At 41.1% G+C, this 24,772-nt stretch overlaps 1 protein-coding gene and 2 pseudogenes across 2 annotated transcripts; all 3 read left to right on the forward strand.

Annotated features, from left to right (window-relative positions):
• On the forward strand, positions 1 to 19,966 carry LOC117247236 (uncharacterized). Its single transcript, XM_078166821.1, has 11 exons — positions 1 to 4,074; positions 8,006 to 8,261; positions 8,390 to 8,492; positions 8,603 to 8,706; positions 8,797 to 9,069; positions 9,183 to 9,248; positions 9,342 to 9,569; positions 9,666 to 9,800; positions 9,885 to 9,947; positions 10,137 to 10,157; positions 10,268 to 19,966. Exons 3-11 carry the CDS (start codon positions 8,390 to 8,392, stop codon positions 11,192 to 11,194), a joined length of 1,920 nt encoding a protein of 639 aa, XP_078022947.1. The 5' UTR covers positions 1 to 4,074; positions 8,006 to 8,261; the 3' UTR covers positions 11,195 to 19,966.
• LOC144462803 (uncharacterized) lies at positions 12,042 to 13,448 on the forward strand (annotated as a pseudogene).
• LOC144462702 (uncharacterized) lies at positions 13,470 to 19,966 on the forward strand (annotated as a pseudogene). Its single transcript, XR_013490911.1, has one exon. The product of XR_013490911.1 is annotated as an uncharacterized LOC144462702 (transcript).
• Positions 19,967 to 24,772: the final 4,806 nt, after the last annotated feature.

Consider the following 24,772-nt stretch of genomic DNA (forward strand, 5'->3'; position numbering starts at 1 on the left):
GAATGAGAAGGTGTGTCCAAACTTTTGGCCTGTACTGTAGGTCAGGGGTGTCAGCGCATGATTTTTAGGTCTTCATGAGACGAACACGCCACTTTTGGTTTCATGTTTCTACGACATTCCTACAGGCCGTGGCGGCCATTTTTGTGTGCCTAGGTGGCGCTAGAGAGCCCATTTTGGCACTTTAGGGGTTAATGTCATGATTTTCTAAAATTTTTCACTGGTTCTGATGTGCGTGCCAATTTTGGTGAGTTTTTGAGCATGTTTAGGGGGTCAAATTCCAGTTCAAAGAGGCGGCGGGAGAAAGAATAATAATAATAATAATAATAAACGGAGCAAAAACAATAGGGTCCTCGCCTTTGGCGAGGACTGCTCTGCTCTGGACTGCTCTGTGAGCTCTGTGAGCAGTCCTCTGCCTTAGGGCTCGGTCCCTAATTAAAGCTGCAAGCAGCGTTTGGCGGGACCTCGCACTCGCGCCCATTTCGGCCCCCAGCTCATGTCGTCATTGTGAATCATTTAGAAATATCAAACATATTGCCACAAGCATCAGAAAATCCTTACAGAGCTGAACGTTTTGATGTTTAAATGCTTTCTGTAGCTGTAGGTATGTAGAAGTGATGTCACAATATGCAAATTAGATGAGTTAATTCATTCCCATCAGATTCCTCTTACTTTATTTTGAGGACGAGATGACAAAAACAATACAAAACAAAAGAAATGTACTGCGTAAATATGTTCAAAATGGTGTTTACTGAGATTCATGAAATCGAATATGGCTGCCATGTAGTGACACCACAATATGCAAATTAGATGAGTTAATTTACTCCCATCAGATTCCTGTTCCCTTATTTCGAGGCTAAGATGACAAAAATGGCACAAAATAAAAGAAATGTACCGTGTAAATATGTTCAAAAGGCTTTTTTACTGATATTTATGAAATCCAATATGGCCGCCGCCTCGCCCTTCAGCCGAGGTCCCTAATAATAAGAAACGCTACAAGAATAAGAGGGTCCTCGCCCTTCAGCCGAGGTCCCTAATAATAAACCTTACAAGAACAATAGGGTCCTCGCCCTTTAGCCGAGGTCCCTAATAATAAACGCTACAAGAACAATAGGGTCCTCGTACTTCAGCCGAGGTCCCTAATAATAATAATAATAATAATAATAATAATAATAATAATAATAATAATAATAATAATAATAAACCTTACAAGAACAATAGGGTCCTCGCCCTTCAGCCAAGGTCCCTAATAATAATAATAATAATAATAATAATAAACCTTACAAGAACAATAGGGTCCTCGCCCTTCAGCCGAGGTCCCTAATAATAATAATAATAATAATAATAATAAACCTTACAAGAACAATACGGTCCTCGCCCTTCAGCCGAGGTCCCTAATAATAAACTTTACAAGAACAATAGGGTCCTCGCCCTTCAGCCGAGGTCCCTAATTAAAGCTGCAAGCAGCGTTGGGCGGGACTTCGCACTCGCGCCCGTTTTGGCCCCCAGCTTATGTCGTCACTGTGAATTACTTAGAAATATCAAACATATTGCCACAAACATCAGAAAATCCTTACAGAGCTGAACGTTTTGATGTTTGAATGCTTTCTGTAGCTGTAGGTGTGTAGAAGTGATGTCACAATATGCAAATTAGATGAGCGAATTTCTTCCCATCAGATTCCTATTCCTATTTTTTGAGGATGAGATGACAAAAACAACACAAAACAAAATAAATCTACTGTGTAAATATGTTCAAAATGTTGTTTTACTGAGATTTATGAAATCCAATATGGCCGCTGCCTAGTGACGCCACAATCTCCAAATTAGATGAGTTAATTTACTCCCATCAGATTCCCCTCCCCTTTTTTTGAGGATGAGATGACAAAAACACCACAAAACAAAAGAAATCTACTGTGTAAATATGTTCAAAATGTTGTTATACTGAGATTTATGAAATCCAATATGGCCACCGCCTAATGACGCCAAAATATGCAAATTAGATGGGTTAATTTATTCCCATCAGATTCCTCTTCCTTTATTTTGAGGATGAGATGACAAAAACAACACAAAACAAAATAAATATGCTGTGTAAATATGTTCAAAATGTTGTTTTACTGAGATTTATGAAATCCAATATGGCCGCCGCCTAGTGACGACACAATATGCAAATTAGATGAGTTAATTTACTCCCATGACAAACTTCGGGTCATGATGAATAGTCTTCTGATTTACAGTATGCCTTTATCTCTCACCACTTTAAAGCCACAGTCTTTTGAAATGTTGAAATGAAAATGGAATATTTTCCTCAATAAACTCTGGCACCTAAAGGGTTAAAATGGAGTTTGTGTGTGACAGCGGTTGCCATGTGCACCTGGCAGAAGAGCAGAGACAGACAGACAGAACACAGAGGAAACCTCTTCCCATTCCCAAACCGTTTGCCCTTCATCAAAATAAAGTAATGGTGAGAGAGATAAAGTTATATAGAAGATCTGTTTAGCAGCAGTTGAGCTTGCACTTGTGCCTGTTTGAAGCCGATACGATAAACGGTGAAGGAGGAGATGTTTTTTTTAAGAGCACGTTTGAGGGGAAATCTTACTTTGAAAGGGCAAGGAGCTCACTTCCTGTTGGATTTAGGTCATGGGTGTCAGCGCGTGATTTGTAGCTCAAACACGCCAGTTTTGGTTTGAGCAGTTGTAGACTTTCCTATGGGCCGCAGTGGCCAGTTTAGTGCACCTATGTGGCGCTAGAGAGCCCATTTTGGCACTGTAGGGGTTAATAATGTGCAGGGGCGTCGCACCCGTGGGGGATGGGGGTGTTTTCACACCCCCGCTTTTACAGCAAGATGATTTCACCCCCCCCACACATTTTCCAAAGGTAAACCCATTTGCCCACCCTGGCAGTGCACCAGCATAGAAAAATGGTATGATATGATATGGTTTGGTATATGTTCATATTAAGAATTGATAACAGATTAAATTTATTTTAATAAATATGCATGTTCATAATGAATGACTCTCAGTTCATAATGACCGACTCTATGTTGGAAGAACCTCTGAATACTGTCTGGGAGCATTAATTTTGGAGAGGGAAACAGCCAAAGGCAGGCAGGATGTGGTGCTCATGTGCCACCCCTGGAACACCCCCACATTTAAAATCACTGCTCCATCCCTGATAATGTGTATTTGCTGTTTCAAATGAAGATTCTGCTGCTGTAATCTGTCCTTTAAAGATTGTGAGACTCACACACACACACACACGCACACACACACAGAGCCGTGTGAGCGTGTCTGTGTGTGCAGCCGTTGTCATGGCGATTAATGACTTGCCTGCACCTGAGGGGCACACAGAGAGCTCAGAGAGAGCAGATGAGCAAAGGCTGTTTAATATGGGTTTGGACTCCTCAAACAAGTTCTTCCCATACCCAAACCGTTAGTCTGTTCAAGAAAATAAAGTGATGATGAGAGACAGCCACTTCTCGTGAACGCACGTGTCGTGTTTTATATCTCTCGAGTCAAAAATGTGATCACAGGAGCGAGTTTAAAATGTGTTGCACCTCAGCTGTTTCCAGAAATTTCTCCTCTCAGTTTACATGGGAGTGAATGAGAAAAAAATCAGCGCTCCCTTCGCTTTGGAGCCACTCAGCAAAAATGTGTACGTGTGAGAGATTCCATGTCAACATATCTGTGAGCAGGACAAATTTTCCTACGTTTTTTGGTATAAATTGTGTATGTACAGTGAAAATTGTGGCCATGGCAGCGAGTTAAAGACAAAAGTTTTAGACGATTTTTAGAGCCCTCTCCACTCTAGCTCACAGCATTCCGTGCAATACACACACACACTGCGCTGCTGAATCCTGAATTGCTACTACGTCATGTCATTTTTTTTTTTTCTGAGGAAAACCCCGCAAAAGAAACAGGTTCCTGCAGAACGCTGACATTTGACTCCACATGGATTAGTGCCTACGTGCAGTGATAGCTGATTGGACCTCCCGGTGGCATGATTGCTCATCATCATCATCGGAGCTCATAAAAGCCTCATGCTGCAGGGCGTGATCAGCGTTTTCACATCGACTCTGAGGTAAGTGGCCTTGTTAATCCTGTTAGCTTTATGCTAGCTTAGTGTCAGCTTGTTGTGTTATAACTTTGTGCTGCTAACGTGAAATGTAGCTAACTCTACTGATTCCTAAGACCCAGCTGCTTGATGTGGACATATATTAGTGAGTGTTGAAGGCAGTGCAGTGGATGGGAGCGATGGATTTTAAACATTTATTGATGGTTTTGGCTTTGTGTGCTAATGTCCGTTAGCTGTTAGCTTCATTTGATGTTAGGCTTGAGTGAATTAGCTTTTCAGATAACTATAGCTAACTTTTGTTTGATAAACTCGACGCCTAATGCACAAGTGGTTGATTTAAAGAAATACTGTGAAATTTTAAAGGCAGTGCAGTGGATGTGAGATGGATTTCTAATATTTATTGATGGATTTTAATTTGTGCTTATGCTAATGTCCGTTAGCTGTGTATTGTGTTTGATGTTGGCCTTGAGTGAATTAGCTTTTCAGGTAACTACAGTTAACTGTGTGATAAACTCGACGGCTAATGTAGAAGTGGTTGAGTTAAACAAATATTAAGTAGGCTATAAGATGAAGCACAATACATGTGATGTATTTTAAGCATTTCTTGAAGGTTTTTGGTCAAACAGGATTTTTGCTGATGCTAGTGGGAAGCAGTATTATTGAACACAGCTATATTTGACCTACATTTACCCACTGTTCATCAACTGTAGTCTGACTGTAATGTTATATGTTGATTGTGATGCTCTTCAGTCCTGCTGAGACTGAAATTACAGAGCGTATGTGTGTTTGTCTCTGTTTCTGTCAATGTTATTTAGCCCAGTTGGGGTGTAGATTGACTTGTGTAATGTAGTAATTGTATTTAATATGGATGCTTTTGTGTTAGTTGAACATGTTATTTAAATTAAATTTATGTGTAGCTGTGTGACTGTATCTCTGTGTGTCTGTAGCTCTGCGTTTTGTAATGTAGTGTCAGCCATTTTCCTTTCAGTAAGAACATTTAATATGGATGTTGTTGTGTTAGATGAGCATATTGTTTAAATGGAAAATGTCTTAAAATGGATGACTGTCGGTGATGGATTTTAAACATTTATTGATGGTTTTGGCTTTGTGTTTATGCTAATGTCCATTAGCTCTTAGCTTTGTTTGATGTTAGCCTTAAATGAATTAACTGTTTGGGTAACTACAGCTAACTTTTGTTAAACTTGATGCCTAATGCACAAGTGGTTGATTAAAAGAAATACTGTGAAATGTAAAACGCAGTGCCGTGCATGTGAGATGGATTTTTAACATTTGTTGATGGATTTTGATGAAGTAGCATGATTTATGCTGATGCTAATGTCTGTTAGTGGTGTGTTTTGTGATGACATGTTGCCTTATGCTAGCTTAGGTGATGACTTTGTGCTGCTAACTGTAGCTAACTTTACTGTGGTAAACTCGATTGCTAAGGCACAGATGCTTGATTTAAAGAAATACTGTGAAATTTTAAAGGCAGTGCAGTGGATGTGAGATGGATTTTTAATATTTATTGATGGATTTTGATTTGTACTTATGCTAATGTCCGTTAGCTGTATATTGTGTTTGATGTTAGGCTTTTTAGCTTTTCAGGTAACTACAGCTAACTGTTGTGTGATAAACTTGATGGCTAATGTAGAAGTGGTTGAGTTAAACAAATATTAAATAGGCTAAAAGATGTAGCACAATACATGTGATGTATTTTAAGTATTTATTGAAGGTTTTTGGTCAAACAGGATTCTTGCTGATGCTAATGGGAAGCAGTGTTATTGAACACAGCTATATCTGACCTACATTTAGCAGCTGTTCATCAACTGTAGTCTGACTGTAATGTGATGTGTTGATTGTTGTGATGCTGTTCAGTCCTGCTGAGACTGAAATTACAGAGTGTATGTGTCTGTTTGTCTCTGTGTTTCTGTCAATGTTATTTAGCCCAGTTGGTGTGTAAATTGATTTGTGTAATGTATTTAATTGTATTTAATATGGATGTTGTTGTGTTAGATGAGCATATTGTTTAAATGGAAGATCTCTTAAAATGGATGACTGTCGGCGATGGATTTTAAACATTTATTGATGGTTTTGGCTTTGTTTATGCTAATGTCAGTTAGCTGTTAGCTTTGTTTGATGTTAGCCTTGAGTGAATAAACTTTTTGGGTAACTACAGCTAACTTTTGTTAAACTCGACGCCTAATGCACAAGTGGTTGATTAAAAGAAATACTGTGAAATGTAAAATGCACTGCCGTGCATGTGAGATGGATTTTTACCATTTGTTGGTGAATTTTGATGAAGTAGCATGATTTATGCTGATGCTTATGTCTGTTAGTGGTGTGTTTTGTGATGACAACATGTTGCCTTATGCTAGCTTAGGTGATGACTTTGCGCTGCTAACTGTAGCTCACTTTACTGTGGTAAACTCGATTGCTAAGGCACATTAAAGAAATACTGTGAAATTTTAAAGGCAGTGCAGTGGATGTGAGATGGATTTTTAATATTTATTGATGGATTTTGATTTGTACTTATGCTCATGTCCGTTAGCTGTGTATTGTGTTTGATGTTAGCCTTTTTAGCTTTTCAGGTAACTACAACTAACTGTTGTGTGATAAACTCGATGGCTAATGTACAAGTGGTTGAGTTAAACAAATATTAAATAGGCTGTAAGATGAAGCACAATACATGTGATGTATTTTAAGCATTTCTTGAAGGTTTTTGGTCAAACAGGATTTTTGCTGATGCTAGTGGGAAGCAGTATTATTGAACACAGCTATATTTGACCTACATTTACCCACTGTTCATCAACTGTAGTCTGACTGTAATGTGATGTGTTGATTGTTGTGATGCTGTTGAATCCTGCTGAGACTGAAATTACAGAGTGTATGTGTGTGTTTGTCTCTGTTTCTGTCAATGTTATTTAGCCCAGTTGGGGTGTAGATTGACTTGTGTAATGTAGTAATTGTATTTAATATGGATGCTTTTGTGTTAGTTGAACATGTTATTTAAATTAAATTTATGTGTAGCTGTGTGACTGTAGCTCTGTGTGTCTGTAGCTCTGCGTTTTGTAATGTAGTATCAGCCATTTTACTTTCAGTATGAACATATATTTAATAATGCTGTTGTGTTAGTTGAGCCTATATTGTTTAAATGAAAGCTCTGTGTAGCTGTGCGTCTATACCTTAGAGATTTGTAATGTAGTGTCAGCCATTTTCCTTTCAGTAAGGACATTTAATATGGATGTTGTTGTGTTAGATGAGCATATTGTTTAAATGGAAGATCTCTTAAAATGGATGACTGTGTCGGTGATGGATTTTAAACATTTATTGATGGTTTTGGCTTTGTATTTATGCTAATGTCCATCAGCTGTTAGCTTTGTTTGATGTTAGCCTTGAGTGAATAAACTTTTTGGGTAACTACAGCTAACTTCTGTTAAACTCGACGTCTAATGAACAAGTGGTTGATTTAAAGAAATACTGTGAAATGTAAAACACAGTGCAATGCATGTTGGATGGATGTTTAACATTTGTTGGTGGATTTTGATGAAGTAGCATATACTGTTAAAATGAAAGCTCTGTGTAGCTGTGTGTCTGTAGGTTAGAGATTTGTAATGTAGTGTCAGCCATTTTACTTTCAATGAGAACATGTTTTAATATGGATGCTGTTGTGTTAGATGAGCATATTGTTTAAATGTAAGATCTCTTAAAATGGATGACTGTGTCGGTCATTTTATCATGTTATCATGTTATGTTTAAAAAAATATATAAAAAAAATTATACAGCAGCAGTTTATCCAGAATATGTAGAGAGAAATGCTGTTGATTTATATCTTATAGGTATGTTATTACATCATTGTCTCTAGCAGGCATTTAATTGTACTGATTTTCTACATCACACTTATTGTTAAATAAAGCAATGCGTTTTCTTTAATCTACAGATAGCCCTCTCACTTGACAGTGTGATCTGCTACCCTCCTGCTTTGACAACTGCGATTGACCTGCGATCTGCACTACATCTGTGATCCTCTGATCCAGAACTTGTACACTACACACACAGATACATTCATTCAATTGTGAACACACATAACCAACTGATCAACACATTTCTGATTCCGTACATACACACGCACACACACACACACACACACACACACACTTGATTATTTTAGTAGGTGTCTGTCTACTGCTTCCAAGGTAAGTTGAGCTATGTATGTATTTGAAGGCTGAGGCCAGAGTAGTGTGGCTTTTGAGTCAGAGTGATTTGTATGATTTCTTTGTGAATGTTGAATTAATTTGTTTTGGTTGTTTGTGTATGTTTTTAGATGCCCCGTGCCAAGTCCCACCGGTGTGCCCAGGCCATGAAGAGGAGGATGGCGACGGCGCAGACTTGGACACCCCTGCCACCTGTCCCCGAGTTTCGTGCTCGTATGTATCACATAGGTTTTTTTTACATGTTTCAATGGTACAAATAATATGTAATTTAAAGATGTGTAAAACATGTGTTGACATTGTTGAATTTTGATTTGCCTGAACAGGGCGTGGTACTGGTTACCACCATCGTGTGCGGAGATGGCCAACTTCGGAGCTGACCCAGCGCAGCTTCAAGTTGGTCACTCCAGCTCAGCATCCAGAGAAGCAGGTATGATTTGTCTTATTCATAAAGACAGTGATGGTTGCATGGTGTCATGCCTGGTGTCTGTGTTCTAAAGCAATGTCTCTGTTGTCGCAGCACGTGTTTGTTGTTGGAGACTCCCACCTGCCCGCCATCGTGTACGGGTTAGTGGCCATCCCGGAGGGCTGTCTGTCTTTTGGTTTTCAGTCTGTTCCAGGTGCAGACGCCAGGGAGCTGAGGACGGAGGTGCTGCGTGCTGCTGTTCCGTGGACCCTGGATGCCGTGTGTGTGCTCGCGCTGAGCAACAACCTCACTGCCAGCAGGACCATCAGTGAGGCGGCGTTGGACTTCGGTGTGCTCCTGACCACCGTCTGCAGCCACTGGCCCAAGGTGTGTTTTATGTATTTATTTATTTGTTTTTCCTTTTTTTGTTATTGCAGTCACTGTTATCAGTGTTTATTTGGTAGTTGTGAACAGACTGTTGTGTTATGTGCTTGTTTAAGGGAATTAATGAAGAAATGGTTGCGCACTTCCCAGTCCATCGGTTGGAGCTGTGGTGCCATGATGGCGTAAGTACAGGATACTTTGTTGGTGTGATATAAGACGTGGTGGAGTTTCATGTTTTTGGAGTGACATGTTGGTTGTGTTAAACTGTCTTTCAGGTACACCTCAGCGACTCCGATGGCATGCCCATCCTGGTGCAGCTGCTGTGGAACGTGGCCTACCTCCAGCTGGCACCCCCTCCGCCCGCGCCTCTGGTGTCTCCCCGGAGATCGTCGGGTGGCCGGGTGTCCCCCAGTCTGGTCGTGACGGGGCACGTTCCCGTGCCGCGTCACAGTGACCCCAGCGAGTGGGCGGTGGTTGGACGGCAGGGTGGACGGCAGGGCGAGGTAATGTGTTGCTTCAAGACAATTTGTGGCTTAAAGCTGTGCAAAGTTTTTTGTTCCAAAAATGAAATCGAACCAACTCTGTTTTTGTTTTGTAAGGCTGGAACATCTCTGGTGGGACAGTCTGTCATCCCGTCCAACCCTGTGTGGTTCAGCAGTGGCATGTTGGACGCCATGGAGAAGGTTTCCCCTTCTTCTGGCTCTGGCTGCCCTGCTGATCCGCCAGCTGGGCAGGTAAGCTGTTTACACATTGTGTCAATACTGTAGAGGTCAAATCGGGAGGACAGTTTTTAAATAGGTTTGTTTTCCTTCCTACAGACCTTCCGTGTGAAGCATCAGCCGAGAGGTGTTGCCACAACGCGCAGAGGACGAAAGTGGCAGGTTGGTGTTTGGTTTTTTTTTTTGTTTGTTTGTTTGTTTGTTCGTTTTTGGTAGGATGTTGATGTGGAATTTTTTTTATATTTCTAAAACATATGCCGCGACAAAGTGAGTGCTGCATTTTAATGGTTTTTGATTTTTATTCTGTCTGCAACACCTGTGCCTGCCCCTGTGACCGAGTCTGCCTCCAAGCCTGGCCCAGCAGTCCAGGAGGTGTGTTTCATTTTAAATATAATGTCACTAATTGATGATTTTAGGAAGCAGTAACATGTCGTCTTTCGTTGTATTATTTAGTAAAACCTCATATTTTGTTTTTGTGCCAGGTGCAGGTCACAGCCCAGCTGTCCGTGGAGGTGGTGGAGGAGGTTGCTGCAGCGTGCCTTGCTGTGCCGATGAAGTCCGCCGTCCAGGAGGGAACCCGGATGTCACAGAGGATCGGCACAGATAAGGATGTTTTTATTCCTTTTGTTAGTGTTCCTGATGTTAGTGCAGTTGTGTCAGAGTCAGACAGTCATGTTGTGGCAGCAGAGGGTAGCAGAGGGTTCAGGCTGGGGAAGGTTGTGAGGGGAACGTTTCACCAGGGAGATGAGCGGTTTGTGTATGGAGGGCGGCAGTGTATGGCTATAGCTTTGGCCAGCTTAGCCAAACACACGCTGAGTGTGTTGTCGTGGGATAGGTTTGATGTTGATAGCGTGTTGGTTGTAGGTGATGAGTTGTACACTAGTTTGCGTGACCTGAACATTTTTAGCCACGAATCAAATCTGCTCTGCTCTGTTGCAGATTTGCCAAAGCAGTTTGAGGTAGGTGAGCAGTTGTTTAGCTTTAGCCACGGTGACACAGTGTTGGGTGAAGTAGGCGTGACTGAGGGTGAACACATCGAAAGTGGTGTGTTCATCAGTCTGAGAAATGGACTGGAGAGGATCTTCAGACAGTATAGTACATGTATTATGACACTGTGTGGGAGTAGTTCTGTCATCATTTGTGAGGATGGATGGTTTGCTGTGGTAGACAGTCACTCGCGTTGTGACATTGGGTTAGTGCATAGTGATGGTAAAAGTGTGGTGTTGCAGTTTGATTGTCTGGATGATCTCTATGGATACATCTGTTGTTTGGCAGACAGTCTCAGTTCTAGGCAGAAGCTCTTTAAGCTGTGTGGCGTCAGTGTCAGTGAGGGTGCAAGCCCAATGCTGTCTTGTGTTTCTGTGGAGAGCTGTATTACTGAGATGAGTACTGCTCCAGTGGCAGTCTAGTGATGTTTCTGAGGCGAGGGTAAAACACATTTCCTCAGGAAATTGTGTGTCTGAGTGTGGTGTTGGTGTAACTGTAAGTCCAGCACTGTCTGGCATTTCTGTTGTGACTTTAGCCAGTCAGGTGAGCAGTGGTTCAGCGGCAGAGTCAACAGTTAGTGATGGTAGAAAGTGTAAAATTTCTTCTCGCACTAGTGTGTTGAAGAAATTAAAGACATTTGATGTTAGTGAGGTTAATGCAGATGTAGAATTTGTTAGTGCTGCGGCAAATGAGCTGCTCTTCCAACCTCTTAGTGTAGATGTCTGTAAAGCTTTGTGTAACAAGTTGAATATAGACTTTGGGAAGGTCAGTGGTTTGGTGTCCACAGAGGTGGGGCTGTTAGGGGTCCCGTGTTTAAATGAGAGGATTGTGGCTGATGGTAACTGCTTCTTCAGAGCCATCTCTCAGGCTGTGAGTGGCTCACAGAAGCACCATCGCAAGATTAGGCTAGCTGTATGTAAGGAGTTAGAAAGGAATGCAGATAAGTATGCAAGTCTTCTGAGAAGTGAGTATTCATCTGTTTCAGAATATCTTCAGCAGTCCAGGATGAGAAATGTGAACAGTTGGGCTACAGAGGTAGAAATCCAGGTCACAGCAGATTGGTTAGGAGTTAGTGTGTGTACTTTTTATGATGGACGTTGGTTGAAGTACAAGTGTAACACTATGTGTTTGTTAGCAGAGTGTATTTATGTAGAGAATGTCATGGGACAGCATTTTGAGAACACTCTGTGTGTGCATAAGCCTGGACTGCAGATTTGTTATAGTTACTGTAAACTTAGTGATGTGTCAGGTTATAGCATTAGGTCTAGAATGACAGATGTTGTGGATAGTGAGAAGTTAGCCGTTGGATGTAATGAATGTGTAGGGTCTGAAGGCGTAGGTCGTAAGCCTGTAAAATCAAAGTATTTGAGGCAGAGAAAAGGGACACAGGAGAAAATCAGTAGGTTGCTTAGGGAGAGACGTAAAGTTTATGAAGATGTATCAGGAGAACGTATTGTATAGAGAAAGTGTTAAAGCGAGGAAGGTTAGTAAACAGAGAACATCCAGCACAGGCAGAGAGTTAAAGCGATTAGTAAAGCTAAGAGTATAGCTAAGTATAGAGAAAGCATCAAGCACAGGCAGAGGGTTAAAGCGATTAGTAAAGCTAAGAGTATAGCAAAGTATAGAGAAAGCATCGAGCACAGGGAGAAAGTTAAAGGGAGTTGTAAAACTAAGAATATAGCGAAGTATAGAGAAAGCATCGAGCACAGGGAGAAAGTTAAAGCAAGTTGTAAAGCTAAGAGTATAGCGAAGTATAGAGAAAGCATCGAGCACAGGGAGAAAGTTAAAGCGCTGAGTGTTAGTAAATATAGACAAGACACCCAGCACAGACAGAGGGTTATGGATAGCGTCAGGTTGAGTAGGAAGCAGAGGATGGAGAAGTCAGTCGACTTTGGTTTTGTTATGGAGCAGTTTTTGGAAAAGGTCAGATGGTCCAGATTTTGTGTGTTGTATGTGTCATAGGTTGTTGTTGTTTAGAAATCAGGTGCAGAGCTGTGTAAGGGAAGTGTATGGTACAAGTTTAGCTACAGCGGGTATTGCAGAACAGTGCATTAGTGAGAAGTATTTGCATAGATGTAACAATCAGTGTGTTGTGGTCAGCTGTGGATTTGTCATATGTGTCATCGTAAGATTAGTGCAGGTGAGATGCCAGCTGAATGTTGGAGTAATAACTTGGATGTTGATCCTGTTCCACCAGAACTGGGATGTCTGAATAGTATAGAGCAGCATTTGATAGCCTTGCATATTCCTTTCATGAAAATGTTGGCATTGCCTAAAGGGGGGCAAAATGGAGTACATGGTCCAGTGACCTGTGTTCCCGCCAACATTACGCAAACTAGTGATGTGTTGCCGCGTTCGAGTATGGAAGGGTCTTTGGTGCAGGTGAAGTTAAAGCGCAAGTTGACCTATAAGGGACATTACGAGTACCAGTTTGTGGATCCGTTGCATGTAAGACAGGCGCTGGAGTATTTAAAGAGGACCAATGTTCATTATAGAGACATAGAGTTTAATGAGGAGTGGATTAGTGAGTTTTGTAGGCAGGAAGATGGGGACGGGGAAGAGGCAGGATCAGCTAGTGAGGATGAAGCTGGTAGAGGAAGTGAGGAAGCTGGTACAGGAAGTGAGGTTGTTGGTCAGGTTGTAGAAAAGGCTGAGGTTGATGATTTAGCAGAATAAGCAGACATAGTACAAGATGAAATGTTACATGACAGACAGCAGCACTGCATGTTTCAGGACACTTGTCTTATGCCTGTTGATATTGGTCAGGAAGCATTAGATCAGTATTTTGATGATATCGTGAATATAGCGCCTGCAGAGCGAAATAGTCCAGTTAGGATGCTCTCTGACCAGAGTAATGAAGCGAAGTGTTTCCCTGTGTTGTTTCCTGTGGGTCAGAAGACCTTCCATGACAGTCGGCGTTATCAGTTGAGTCTGTCGCGTTATTTCAACAATAGGATTATGCACTGCGATGGTCGTTTTGCACGTAATGTAGAGTACATATTTTTTGCTCAGTACATGTCAGAGGTTGATCAGGTGATGTCGAGTGTTTCTGTAGCGTTGCGTAAAGGTAAGGGAGGTCAGAGGTCTCAAAGGATTAGTCGGAGTATGCTGAAGGATGAGGAGTCTCTGAAGCAGTTGTTGCAGTTTGATGATGGATTTAGGTTTTTAAAGCCTCTTCGTGGGACCCCTGCGTTTTGGATGTCCGTGCAGAAGGACGTCTTGGCGTGTGTGCGTCAGTTAGGGATTCCGACGTGGTTTTGCTCGTTTTCGTCTGCAGATCTGCGCTGGCAGAATCTCCTGACCAGCATCCTGAAGCAGGAAGGCAGAACGCAGATGGCAGAGGATTTGGAGTGGGCAGACAGGTGTCAGTTGTTGCGTGGTAACCCACTTACAGCAGCGAGGATGTTTGATTACAGATGGCATTGTTTTCTGAACGAGGTTCTCATGTCTCCTGCTCAACCAATTGGCAAAATCATAGATTATTTTTATAGAGTTGAGTTTCAGCAGCGCGGTTCTCATGTTCACTGTCTGTTTTGGATTGAGGGTGCTCCCCAAATTGATAAGAATACAGACGAGGAGGTTGTAGAGTTTATTGATAAGTACGTATTGTGTGAGTTACCCTCAGATGATGACGCATTATTGGACATTGTGTCATCAGTGCAAACACATTCCAAACGACATTCAAAGTCATGCAGGAAAAAGAAGACTATGTCGTTTTAATTTCCCAAAACCTGTGTCTGAGCATACATTTATTTGTAAAATAGAAGAAAAAAAATGCACATGTGACAAGAAGGTGGCAGAGAAGACAGGGGAGGACCTTAGGCAGAAGACAAACCAGTCTGTAGGTGTTTTGAGAGGAGTAACAAGATGAAAGTAGAGATTGCGAGGTCTATATTGGAATCCGTTAAGAAAGCAGTGGAAAGTGAGTCGTTTGGTAGTGTAGAGGAGTTATTTATGAGTGTGGGCATTAATCAGGAGATTTTTGAAATGGCATATAGGAAAATGCAAAACAAGACCAAGGTAGTTTATAAGAGAGGAGTAAATGAAGTTTGGGTCAATCAGTATAGCAAGCAGTTGTTGAAGTGTTGGAACGCTAATATTGATGTGAGCTTTGTAACTGATGAGTATGCAGTTGTTGTGTATATAATATCGTATATTACAAAAGCAGAGAGAGAAATTGGCCTGTTATTGAGTAATGCCCAAAAAGAAGCCAAAAACCGAGGGAATGTCTCAGCTAAAGACGCGTTGAAGAAGTTGGGTAGTGTGTATTTGCATAATAGGGACGTTAGTGCGCAGGAGCCAGTGTATAGGTTAACGAACTTACATTTGAAGGAGTGCTCTAGGAAGGTTGTGTTTGTGCCGACAGGGAATAATATAGTGAAGATGAGTTTACCCCTCAGTGTTTTGAGGCAGAGAGCATCTGCACACGATCTTAGCACAGAAGATATGTGGATGACGAGCTTCGTGGATAGATATAGGAACAGGCCCGACGGTGATGTGTTTGAAAATATGTGTATGGCGACATTTGCGTCGGAGTATCGTGTTCTTTCCAAAAACGAAAAGTCTCCGGACATGATTCGATTGAAAAATGATTTGGGCTTCATTTTGAAGAGAACACGTACTCAGTTTGCGGTTGTTCGGTACATGCGCATGAAAGAACATCCAGAGTTGCATTTTCAGAGTTTGCTGAAGTTGTTTCTTCCATATAGAACTGACTCAGACCTCAAACCTGAAGGCTTTGAGCTGTTTGAACAGTTCCATGAGGATGGAAGTGTGACATTTAGTGACAGGTCAGTACATGCGGTTAAGGACGTGGTGAAGGATAATAGAGCAGTGTTTGATGTAGATAATCCAGATTTAGAGCGTGCGCAGGAGATTGCAGAGCAGCATGGTGTAGATGAGGAGGATGCTTGGGGGGAGCTGTGTCCTGAACAGGAAGTTGAACGCCTTGAGTGTTTAGAGGAGAGAAGGCAGCAGCAGGGATCTGAGATAGTAGAGGAGCAGTTACAAGAACGTCTGGAGAATGTGCCAGATTTGGTTGTTGGTAGTAGACAGGTAGCGCAGTTGGAGAGGAAGAGGAATGTGATGTGTAGAAGTGAGGGCTTAGCTTTAGTTAGGTCTCTGAATGAGACATGTGAATGTGTTTTATAAGGTCAGACAGTGGTGTTTGCAGAAGGTGATGGGTAAAAACCCAGAACCTCTGCATGTGTTTGTGACAGGTGATGCAGGAACGGGGAAAAGTCATTTAATTAGGGTTATTCAGTATGAGGCAGGGAGGTTGTTGTCCACACTTTGTGATCAACCAGACGATATTCGTGTTTTGTTAACTGCACCTACAGGCATAGCTGCATACAATTTAAATGCAGCAACAGTTTATCACACATTCAGTATTGGCACACATGCCAGTTTGCCTTACATCCCTTTGGGTGAGGACAAACTAAACTCTTTGAGAGCCAAATTTAGTCACCTCCAAATTGTAATCATAGATGAAATCAGTATGGTTGATCACAATCTGTTGGCATATGTTCATGGTAGGTTAAGGCAGGTGAAGCAGACGGGCGACTTTTCCCCATTTGGTAATGTCAGTGTGATAGCTGTTGGAGACTTCTATCAGTTGCCTCCTGTTAAAGGGAAGCCTCTGTATAGCTGTCCGCTTGGTGTGGACCTGTGGTGTGGTTTTAGTATAGTGGAGTTGACACCATAGTTAGGCAGAAGGATAGTGTGTTTGCAGCGTTGCTGAACAGGTTGAGAGTGCGTTCAAAGGCCACCCCCATGTTAGCTAGTGATGGTGAAATATTAAAGACTTGCGAGACAGGGGAAGAGAGCTCTGCTTTGCATATTTTTCCAACCAATATGCAAGTAACTGAGCATAATTTTATGCAGTTGATTACCATGTGTCCAGATTATGTTAAGATAGAAGCCAAAGATTTCAAACATAACAGGAAAACAGGCCAATTGGAATGTACAGCAGGGCATCATAGTAATGCGGACACATGTTTACCGGAGAGTTTGTGTTTGGCAAGGAACGCACGTGTTATGTTATGTAAGAATGTAGATGTTGAGGACAGTCTGGTCAATGGCGCATGTGGCACGGTAACTCATATCGATTTTGGTAATGATGAGAAGTTTCCTAAAACAGTTTATGTCAAATTTGATGATGAGAAAATTGGCTCACAGAGGAGGAAAACACGTGCACATGCGGCAGTAGAATGCAGGTATTCTACTGCTATTGATCCCGAGGAGGACAGGGCAACTAAAGCAGGTGGTCTGCGATTTCAGTTTCCTCTTAGGCTAGCGTGGGCGTGTACAGTGCATAAAGTGCAGGGATTAACGGTAGATGAGGCTGTAGTGTCTTTGAAGAAGGTGTTTGCACCTGGGCAGGCGTATGTAGCTTTGAGTCGTGTTAGGGCTTTGTCTGGACTGATCATCAGGGATTTTAAAGAGAAGGCCATTTACTGCAAGGATGCCATAAAGGAGGCCTTAGACAGCATGCCCCCATTTTTAATTGAGCAGCCTAAACCTTCATTAAGTGCACAAAGTTTCTGTGTATTTAATGAACGTTCAAAATTTAAGTCGCCACCTGGCAGATTTGGTGTCTTGCACACAGCATTTACAGCCTAAATATATTGCTGTCACAGAAACGTGGCTCACTGCACAGTCCTCGTTAGACAGTGTCCAAATTGATGGATATGCTTTCCACAGTCGTCCGTGAGGTTTGTGTTACAGCAGCAGTAACCCCAAATTGTTAGAGCTCCAGGAACATGGTGGCGTTGGTTTGTACAACGTAGGCAATTTGGACTGTAGCATCCTGCAGGCACCCGATTTGAATCTGGAGTGTTTGGTGTGCCTGTGTACCAAATTTAACATTCTGATGGCAGTAATTTATCGTCCACCATGTTATCCAAAGTCTTTATTTAAACAAAATCTGGGGAAATTACTTGATTGGTTGAATCCAATTAGTGACACAGTTGTAGTGATGGGAGATTTTAATGAGAATGTTTTGAAAAAATCATCAATTTGTAAATTCATGGGGCAAAAAGGATTTCATCAGCATGTAACACAGGAGACAACAGAAAAGGGGACATTAATTGATCACGTTTATATTAAAACAGCACAGTATGATGTGGAATGTGCAGTGATGCCCACGTACTTCAGTGATCATGAAGGTATTCTGTGTAGTTTTAGTGTGAGAGATGATCAGGGTGAGCTAGAGGACTTAGACAGGTTGTTTGAGGACTTTCAGGATGTAGAGGTGAATGCGTAGTGTTTAGATGTGGATTAGATCAGGTTGGTTTGTGTAGCTTCATGTGACTCATACAAAGTCCCAGTGCAAATGTAGGCAGTGGTGGTGTTATTATTGTTGTCATTGTTTATCTGTAGAGTTTTAAGAGGAAACTGACTTGTAGTTTGTTGTTGTGTTGAAATTGTGTAGGTTTGCACTCACGTGAATTTGTTAGTGTAGAGTCTGTCCCACTCCATTGTGTGAAGATTGTGTATTGTAGGGAGATTTGAGTGTGTTGTGTGGAAATGTTTTTAGTATGTTGATATGATTATTGTGTAGAGATTTTAGGTGAAACCAATCATGTATTACAGGTGGAATGAGTTGAGTTTTAGCTGTTGTGAATAGTGTCAGTTCATTAATATAATCATGGTCTGTCTGCCACATGTTGGTTGTTGGTCTCTGTTACGACTGTGAATGTATGTATTTATGCATGTTAGAGTTTGTGGTTCTTTCACTCCTGATGTGTTCATATGCAACTGTTTCAGTCATGAAAATATGAAAAGGTTAATTTGACTCAAACAATTACACCTCTAGAAAATAGACAGGCTTGATGTTGCATGTTTTCTGTAGCCCTCTAGTGTTGAAAATTCTGATCAGTAACTTAGAAAAGATGCAACAGTTAAATTATGATGTTACATATGAACACAAGAGGAAATGATTGTATTTAATAAGTGAACAGTTAATATTATGGTTATTATTTATTCATGTATTTATTTATCAGTCAATCAATGTTATTGATAAAACCCAATATCATAAATCACAATTTGCCTCACAGGGCTTTACAGGATACGACATCCCTCTGTCCTTGGGACCCTCATGAACCCCCCCCCCCCCACACACACACACAAAAAGGTAGAAAGCTCAGGGAGAGCAACTGAGGAGGGATCCCTCTTCCCAGACGGACAGACAGGCAGTAGATGGCATACAGAACAGATCAGCATAATAAACAGTAATACGTATGACACAATGAGACAGAAAGAGAGAAATACAGAGAGAGAGGGAGACAGAGAGGTGCAGGAGAAATGGTAATGACAGCAGCTTACAACAACATTAATCATCTGGCAGGAGCACGGTAGCAACAGTAGCTTTTAATACAGGAAGTGCAGTCGGTAGTTCAGATAAGAAATGCTCATGTTTGTGTACATGACCTTACAGCAACTCTGACCTTACAGCAAATCTGTTCTGGCACCACAAGGCACAGACTCTTCATTCTGCATGTCTTAGCTGCTGAACAGGACACTTGTAAACAAAAAAGGTTGCTGCTGCTGCTGCTGCTGCTGCTGCTTTTGTTGTTGTTGTTGTTGTTGTTGTTTCCACGAATTCTCCTCCCCCTTGTGTCCCTCCAATCTTATGTTTTCTCTCTCCCTCTCCCTTTCAAACTTTGTATAGCTCATTGACACTGCTTAAATTAATTGAATAGTTGGTTGGTGGCATTTCCTTTTTAACAGTAATCTTTCTTCTCTCTGAGGTGGTTGAAAATGCTGTTGTGATGGAGCGTCCCAACCTCTGCAGTCCCCAAGTGATGTTGATGAGCAAGTGGAATTTTCGGACAAAAGTTCCACATGTTTGTTTGTTTTTGTGCGTGTGCATGTACATGTGCACTGTAGTCTGTGAGGGGCATGATAAAAGTTCAAAAAGTAATCCCATGTCAATTGTTGTTTGAGAGCATGGACAGGAAGAGAATGTAGGACTGTTAATTGATCATTTTTTTCTACATGACCTATAAAGTGAAACAATGAGTTACGTAAATGAATGTCCTGACATGTTTTGTTGCCATATTTGCAACCAATGTATTAACTAAAATGTAACTGTGATATGTTGGCTATGGAAACAAAATGTCATCTCCAAAGTATCCACATTCAAATGAAATACACTGTAATGATAAATAAACTATATAATCTTAACTACAAAATGGTGTCTGTCATACTGTTAAGAATTGAAGTGTACTGTAAAAGACAAAGGTCTGTGGTGACTGTATTCCTGGTTTGTTGTGTAACACGTTATGATGTTTGTACATGAATATATACATACATCATATAAATTTTAACAATTTAAGGATAAACATAAAACCAACATTAACATGGATAAAACATGAATTACAAAGGAGAGTAAATTATAAAAACATTTTTAATTTTTTTTTATTTTTACCAAGACTAAAGTGGTGATTCAACAAATTGGCTTGTAATTTTGGAGTGTAACATTTCCTCCAAGATATGTATAGTTTCCTGATGTTTATAACACTCAAAAAAATTAGAGGAAGTTGTAATGACATTGGATTTGTTCCTGTTATGGACTTAAGCCTCCAGAGGGGGCATTCCAGGTAGGAGGTTCAGCAAACTCAGTCTAATCCAGAACTCTGAGCTGACTTGTGGAATTGGAGGTGCTCATTAATGCTTACAGCGAATATGAGCGTATATTTAGTAAAAAAAAAAAAAGTTACATTGTTAAAGCCGCAAAGGAGAGAGAGGCGGCATGGGAGAAAATTGCTGCCCGAGTCGATGCGCAAGTTTGAATGCAGTAGTCCATTAATTTAACATTTAACCACACTTGATTGAAATTGTAGCATACAGGTGAAAAAGTGGTAGAGTGGTTTTGAATAAAATCTCATTTTCATGTAGGTGCAATTTCACAGGGGAAAACACATGTGGAGGCAGCTTAAAATGAAATATAAAGACATCATTCAAACAGGTAAGGCATATTTTACAGGGCCATGATCGCACCTTTCTTTAGTTTTATTCATATCTGATTTATTAAGCAAAGTAGCTTAAATAACCTGTCATTCAGTGGCTATATCATTATGTCCTGTAGGCCACTAGTAATTTAATTTAACCCCAAAAAATACTGTTTCAAGTTGTATGACCTTGGAGTGTCAGATTTGATTTGTGTGGCTGGAGAATGTTGTTGAGGTAAATGATTGAGTGTAATGAAAAACTGTTGTTCAAACAGATATTTATTGGAGAATGACAGCACATCTGAGGCGTAAGGCATTGTGAATTAATTCTGCTTCAATATTGATCTTATTTCCTACATACAAACAACCCATGTCTGTCTGACAGCTTGCTTCAGGCTCGGCAGTAGGGAGGAGATAGGGTGAACTCAGGGTTTATTACAGAAGAACTGCCAGTGAGCAGGTTAAGTTCACAGAGTCAGTTGCCAGCCATGGTGATTGACTTAGTTTGAATTACCTCTCTTTCTGGAATTGAAAACCCAGAGTTTCCCTCATTTCAGGGTTAACATACTCAGAGTTTTCACTAAACCCGCTTTCTGGAATACCCCGGAGGTCATTCAGTTGGGTTTGGAGAAATAATATTGATGAAAATAAATGGAAATACTTTTAAGGTCATTTTTAAAGTGATTTAAAATTTAAAACTTCTTGACCTGTTGAAGAGCTTGGGTGTACAACAAATGAATGTCATTTTAAAAAAGAAGTAAAGGGTTCTTATGGTGTGAGCTTATATTTTGAAAGTTGTAGACATAAGCCATGTGACCTAATGTGTGTAATGTCAGGTGTGTGTAATGATGAGAAATACCCACAAACATTCAGTGTTGTTCCTTATAAATGTACCTAGGAAAACGCAGACGACATGATTTGGGAGTGGAACTTTAATGGCCCCGTGCCATGGGAGGTTGCTGCTGGGGTGTGTGTGATTGTGTTGTTTTGTTTCTGTTTGCATGAGTGACTTGACTGATAATTAAGTCACTTGTCATGCTGCATACTACATGTGCTACAATTACTGAGCACTATGTGTGCAGTATATTACATTCCATTACAATGTGTATTTAATCAGTCATAATCACAAAATTAGCAACAGTATTATCAGTAATAAAGGCTGTAGTAGTATGTGGGAGATGGAAAACACTGATATATAATGTTTAGATGCTGGCCGCAGAGGCCATTTTAGTGCGCCTAGGTGGCACTAGAGAGGACATTTTGGCACTTTAGGGTTTAATTTTTTTGATTGTCTAAAATGTTTTGCCAGTCCTGACATGCGTGCCAATTTTGGTGAGTTTTTGAGCATGTTCAGGGCCTGGCGAGGACTCCTCTGCCTTCGGGCTCTGTCCCTAATAATAATAACACAAAACAAAACAAATCTACTCTAAATATGTTCAAAATGCTGTTTTACCGAGATTTATGAAAGCCAATATGGCCGTCACCTAGTGATGCCACAATATGCAAATTAGATAAGTTAATTTACTTCCATCAGATTCCTCTTCCTTAATTTTGAGGATGACATGACAAAAACACCACAAAACAAAAGAGATCGACTGTAAATATGTTCAAAATGCTGTTTTACTAAGATTTATGAAATCCAATATGGATCGCCTAGTGACGACAAAATATGCAAATTAGATAATTTAACTTACTCCCAACACAAACTTGGGGCCATGATGAAAAGTTTTCTCATTTACAGTATGCCTTTATCTCTCACCACTTTCAAGCCACAGCCTTTTGAAATGTTGAAATGAAAATGGAATATTTTTCTCAATAAACTCTGGCACCTAAAGGGTTAAAATGGAGATTGTGCCCCTGTCATGTCATCAGGTAAGTTTTAGAATCGCGCACACATCATGTTCTGTGAGTTTGTGACAGTGGTTGCCATGATAACTAAGTAGGTGCAGCTAGGGTCGGAGTGACTGTGCGTTCCCACCAAAAGATTTATGAGCGTCATAAGCAGCCAGCAGCCATTCATTTTCAATGAACACTCACGACGAAGAGCGTCACTCGCATCGGCTGCAGCAAGCAACCGAGAGCAGCGCGATGCCAGCGACCTGAGCATCAAGCTGAAGTTGAGAGAAGCTGAACTTTATACAAATGAGCATCGCCGCCGCCGAAGCAGCAGCGAGCAGCAGCCAGTTGCAGATTGTGAATATTCTCAAGGCAGGACAGTGAAAGAAAGAAAGAAAGAGATCTTCTGCAGTGCAGCTTGAAAGCCCCGCCTCTTGGCAGCCTTCTGCAAGCCCTGCCAGAGCTGCCAGGCAGCGCGATGCCAGCGACCTGAGCGACCGCTGGCGATTTTGAATCTTTTGGTGTGAATGCACAGTGAGAGAGACAGAACACAGAGAAGAGATGTCTTTTAGTGGAGATTTAACTGCTTGAACAAGTTCTTCCCCTTCCCAAACCGTTGGTCTTACTTTGAAAGGGCAAATAGGTCATTTCCTGTTGGATTTAGGACATGTCAGTTTTTGTTTGATCTGTCTACGACATGCCTACAGGCCACAGTGGCCATTTTAGTGCACCTAGGTGGCGCTAGAGAGCCCATTTTGGCACATTAGGGGTTAATGATGTGTATTTGCTGTTTCAAATGAAGATTCTGCTGCTGTAATCAGTCCTTTAAAGATTGTGAGACACAATCAAATATGGGTTTGGACTCCTCGAACAAGTTCTTCCCATACCCAAACCGTTGCTCCAATCAAGAAAATAAAGTGATGGTGAGAGACAGCCACTTCTCGTGAACGCACGTGTCGTGTTTTATATTTCTACAGTCAAAAATGTGGTCACTGGAGCAAGTTTAAAATGTGTTGCACCTCAGCTGTTTCCAGAAATTTCTCCTCTCAGTTTACATGGAAGTGAATCAGAAAAAAATCGGCGCTCCCTTCGCTTTGGAGCCACTCAGCAAAAATGTGTACGTGTGAGAGATTCCATGTCAACATATCTGTGACCAGGACAAATTTTCCTACGTTTTGTGATATAAAAATTTTGTCTGTACAGTGAAAATTGTGGCCATGGCAGCGAGTTAAAGACAAAAGTTTTAGACGATTTTTAGAGCCTCTCCACTCTAGCTCACAGCATTCCGTGCAATACACACCCATTATAAACTGAGAATTTCTCCACTTTTGCTCATGGTACTTTGAGAGGCACAGATTAAAAACGGTAAAAGATATGAAAAAGATGAAAACATGAGTGAATAGATGAGACCTGTGGCAACATTTGAGAGTTGGAATGGAGTCTGTAGCACAAAGTATGGAGACGCTGTAAAGACTAGAAAAAGCCCAAAGATTGGTCTCTTTCTCCCCCCTGCTGCCATTCATTTCCTATGGGACAGCTTTCGAAGATCGTCAGGACGTTTTTCTGACATCTCACCTTAAGGAGGCCATAAAATCCAAACTAATCAAGTAATGAAAAAGGTATAAATAAGATCTGATTAGAAGAAGTTGATCTGTCATCTGTGCAAGTTTGAAGCCGATAGGATAAACGGTGTATGAGAAGAAGATTTTTTAGGAAAGGCAGTTTTAAGGCAAAATCTTACTTTGAAAGGGCAAATAGCTCACTTCCTGTTGGATTTAGGTCAGGGGTGTCAGCATGTGATTTTTAGGTCTTCATGAGACGAACATGGCAGTTTTGGTTTCATGTTTCTACGACGTTCCTACAGGAACGTGTGCCTAGGTGGCGCTAGAGAGCCCATTTTGGCACTTTAGGGGTTAATTTCATGATTTTCTAAAATTTTCACCAGTTCTGATGTGCGTGCCAATTTTGGTGAGTTTTTGAGCATGTTTAGGGGGTCAAATTCCAGTTCAAAGAGGCGGCGGGAGAAAGAAAGAAAGAATAAACGCACCAAAAACAATAGGGTCCTCGCCTCACAGAGCAGTCCTCTGCCTCCGGGCTCGGTCCCTAATTAAAGCTGCAAGCCCCCAGCTTATGTCGTCACTGTGAATTATTTAGAAATATCAAACATATTGCCACAAACATCAGAAAATCCTTACAGATCTGAACGTTTTG

Source organism: Epinephelus lanceolatus, chromosome 4 (assembly GCF_041903045.1).
Source record: "Epinephelus lanceolatus isolate andai-2023 chromosome 4, ASM4190304v1, whole genome shotgun sequence".
Taxonomy (NCBI): Eukaryota; Metazoa; Chordata; class Actinopteri; order Perciformes; family Serranidae; genus Epinephelus; species Epinephelus lanceolatus.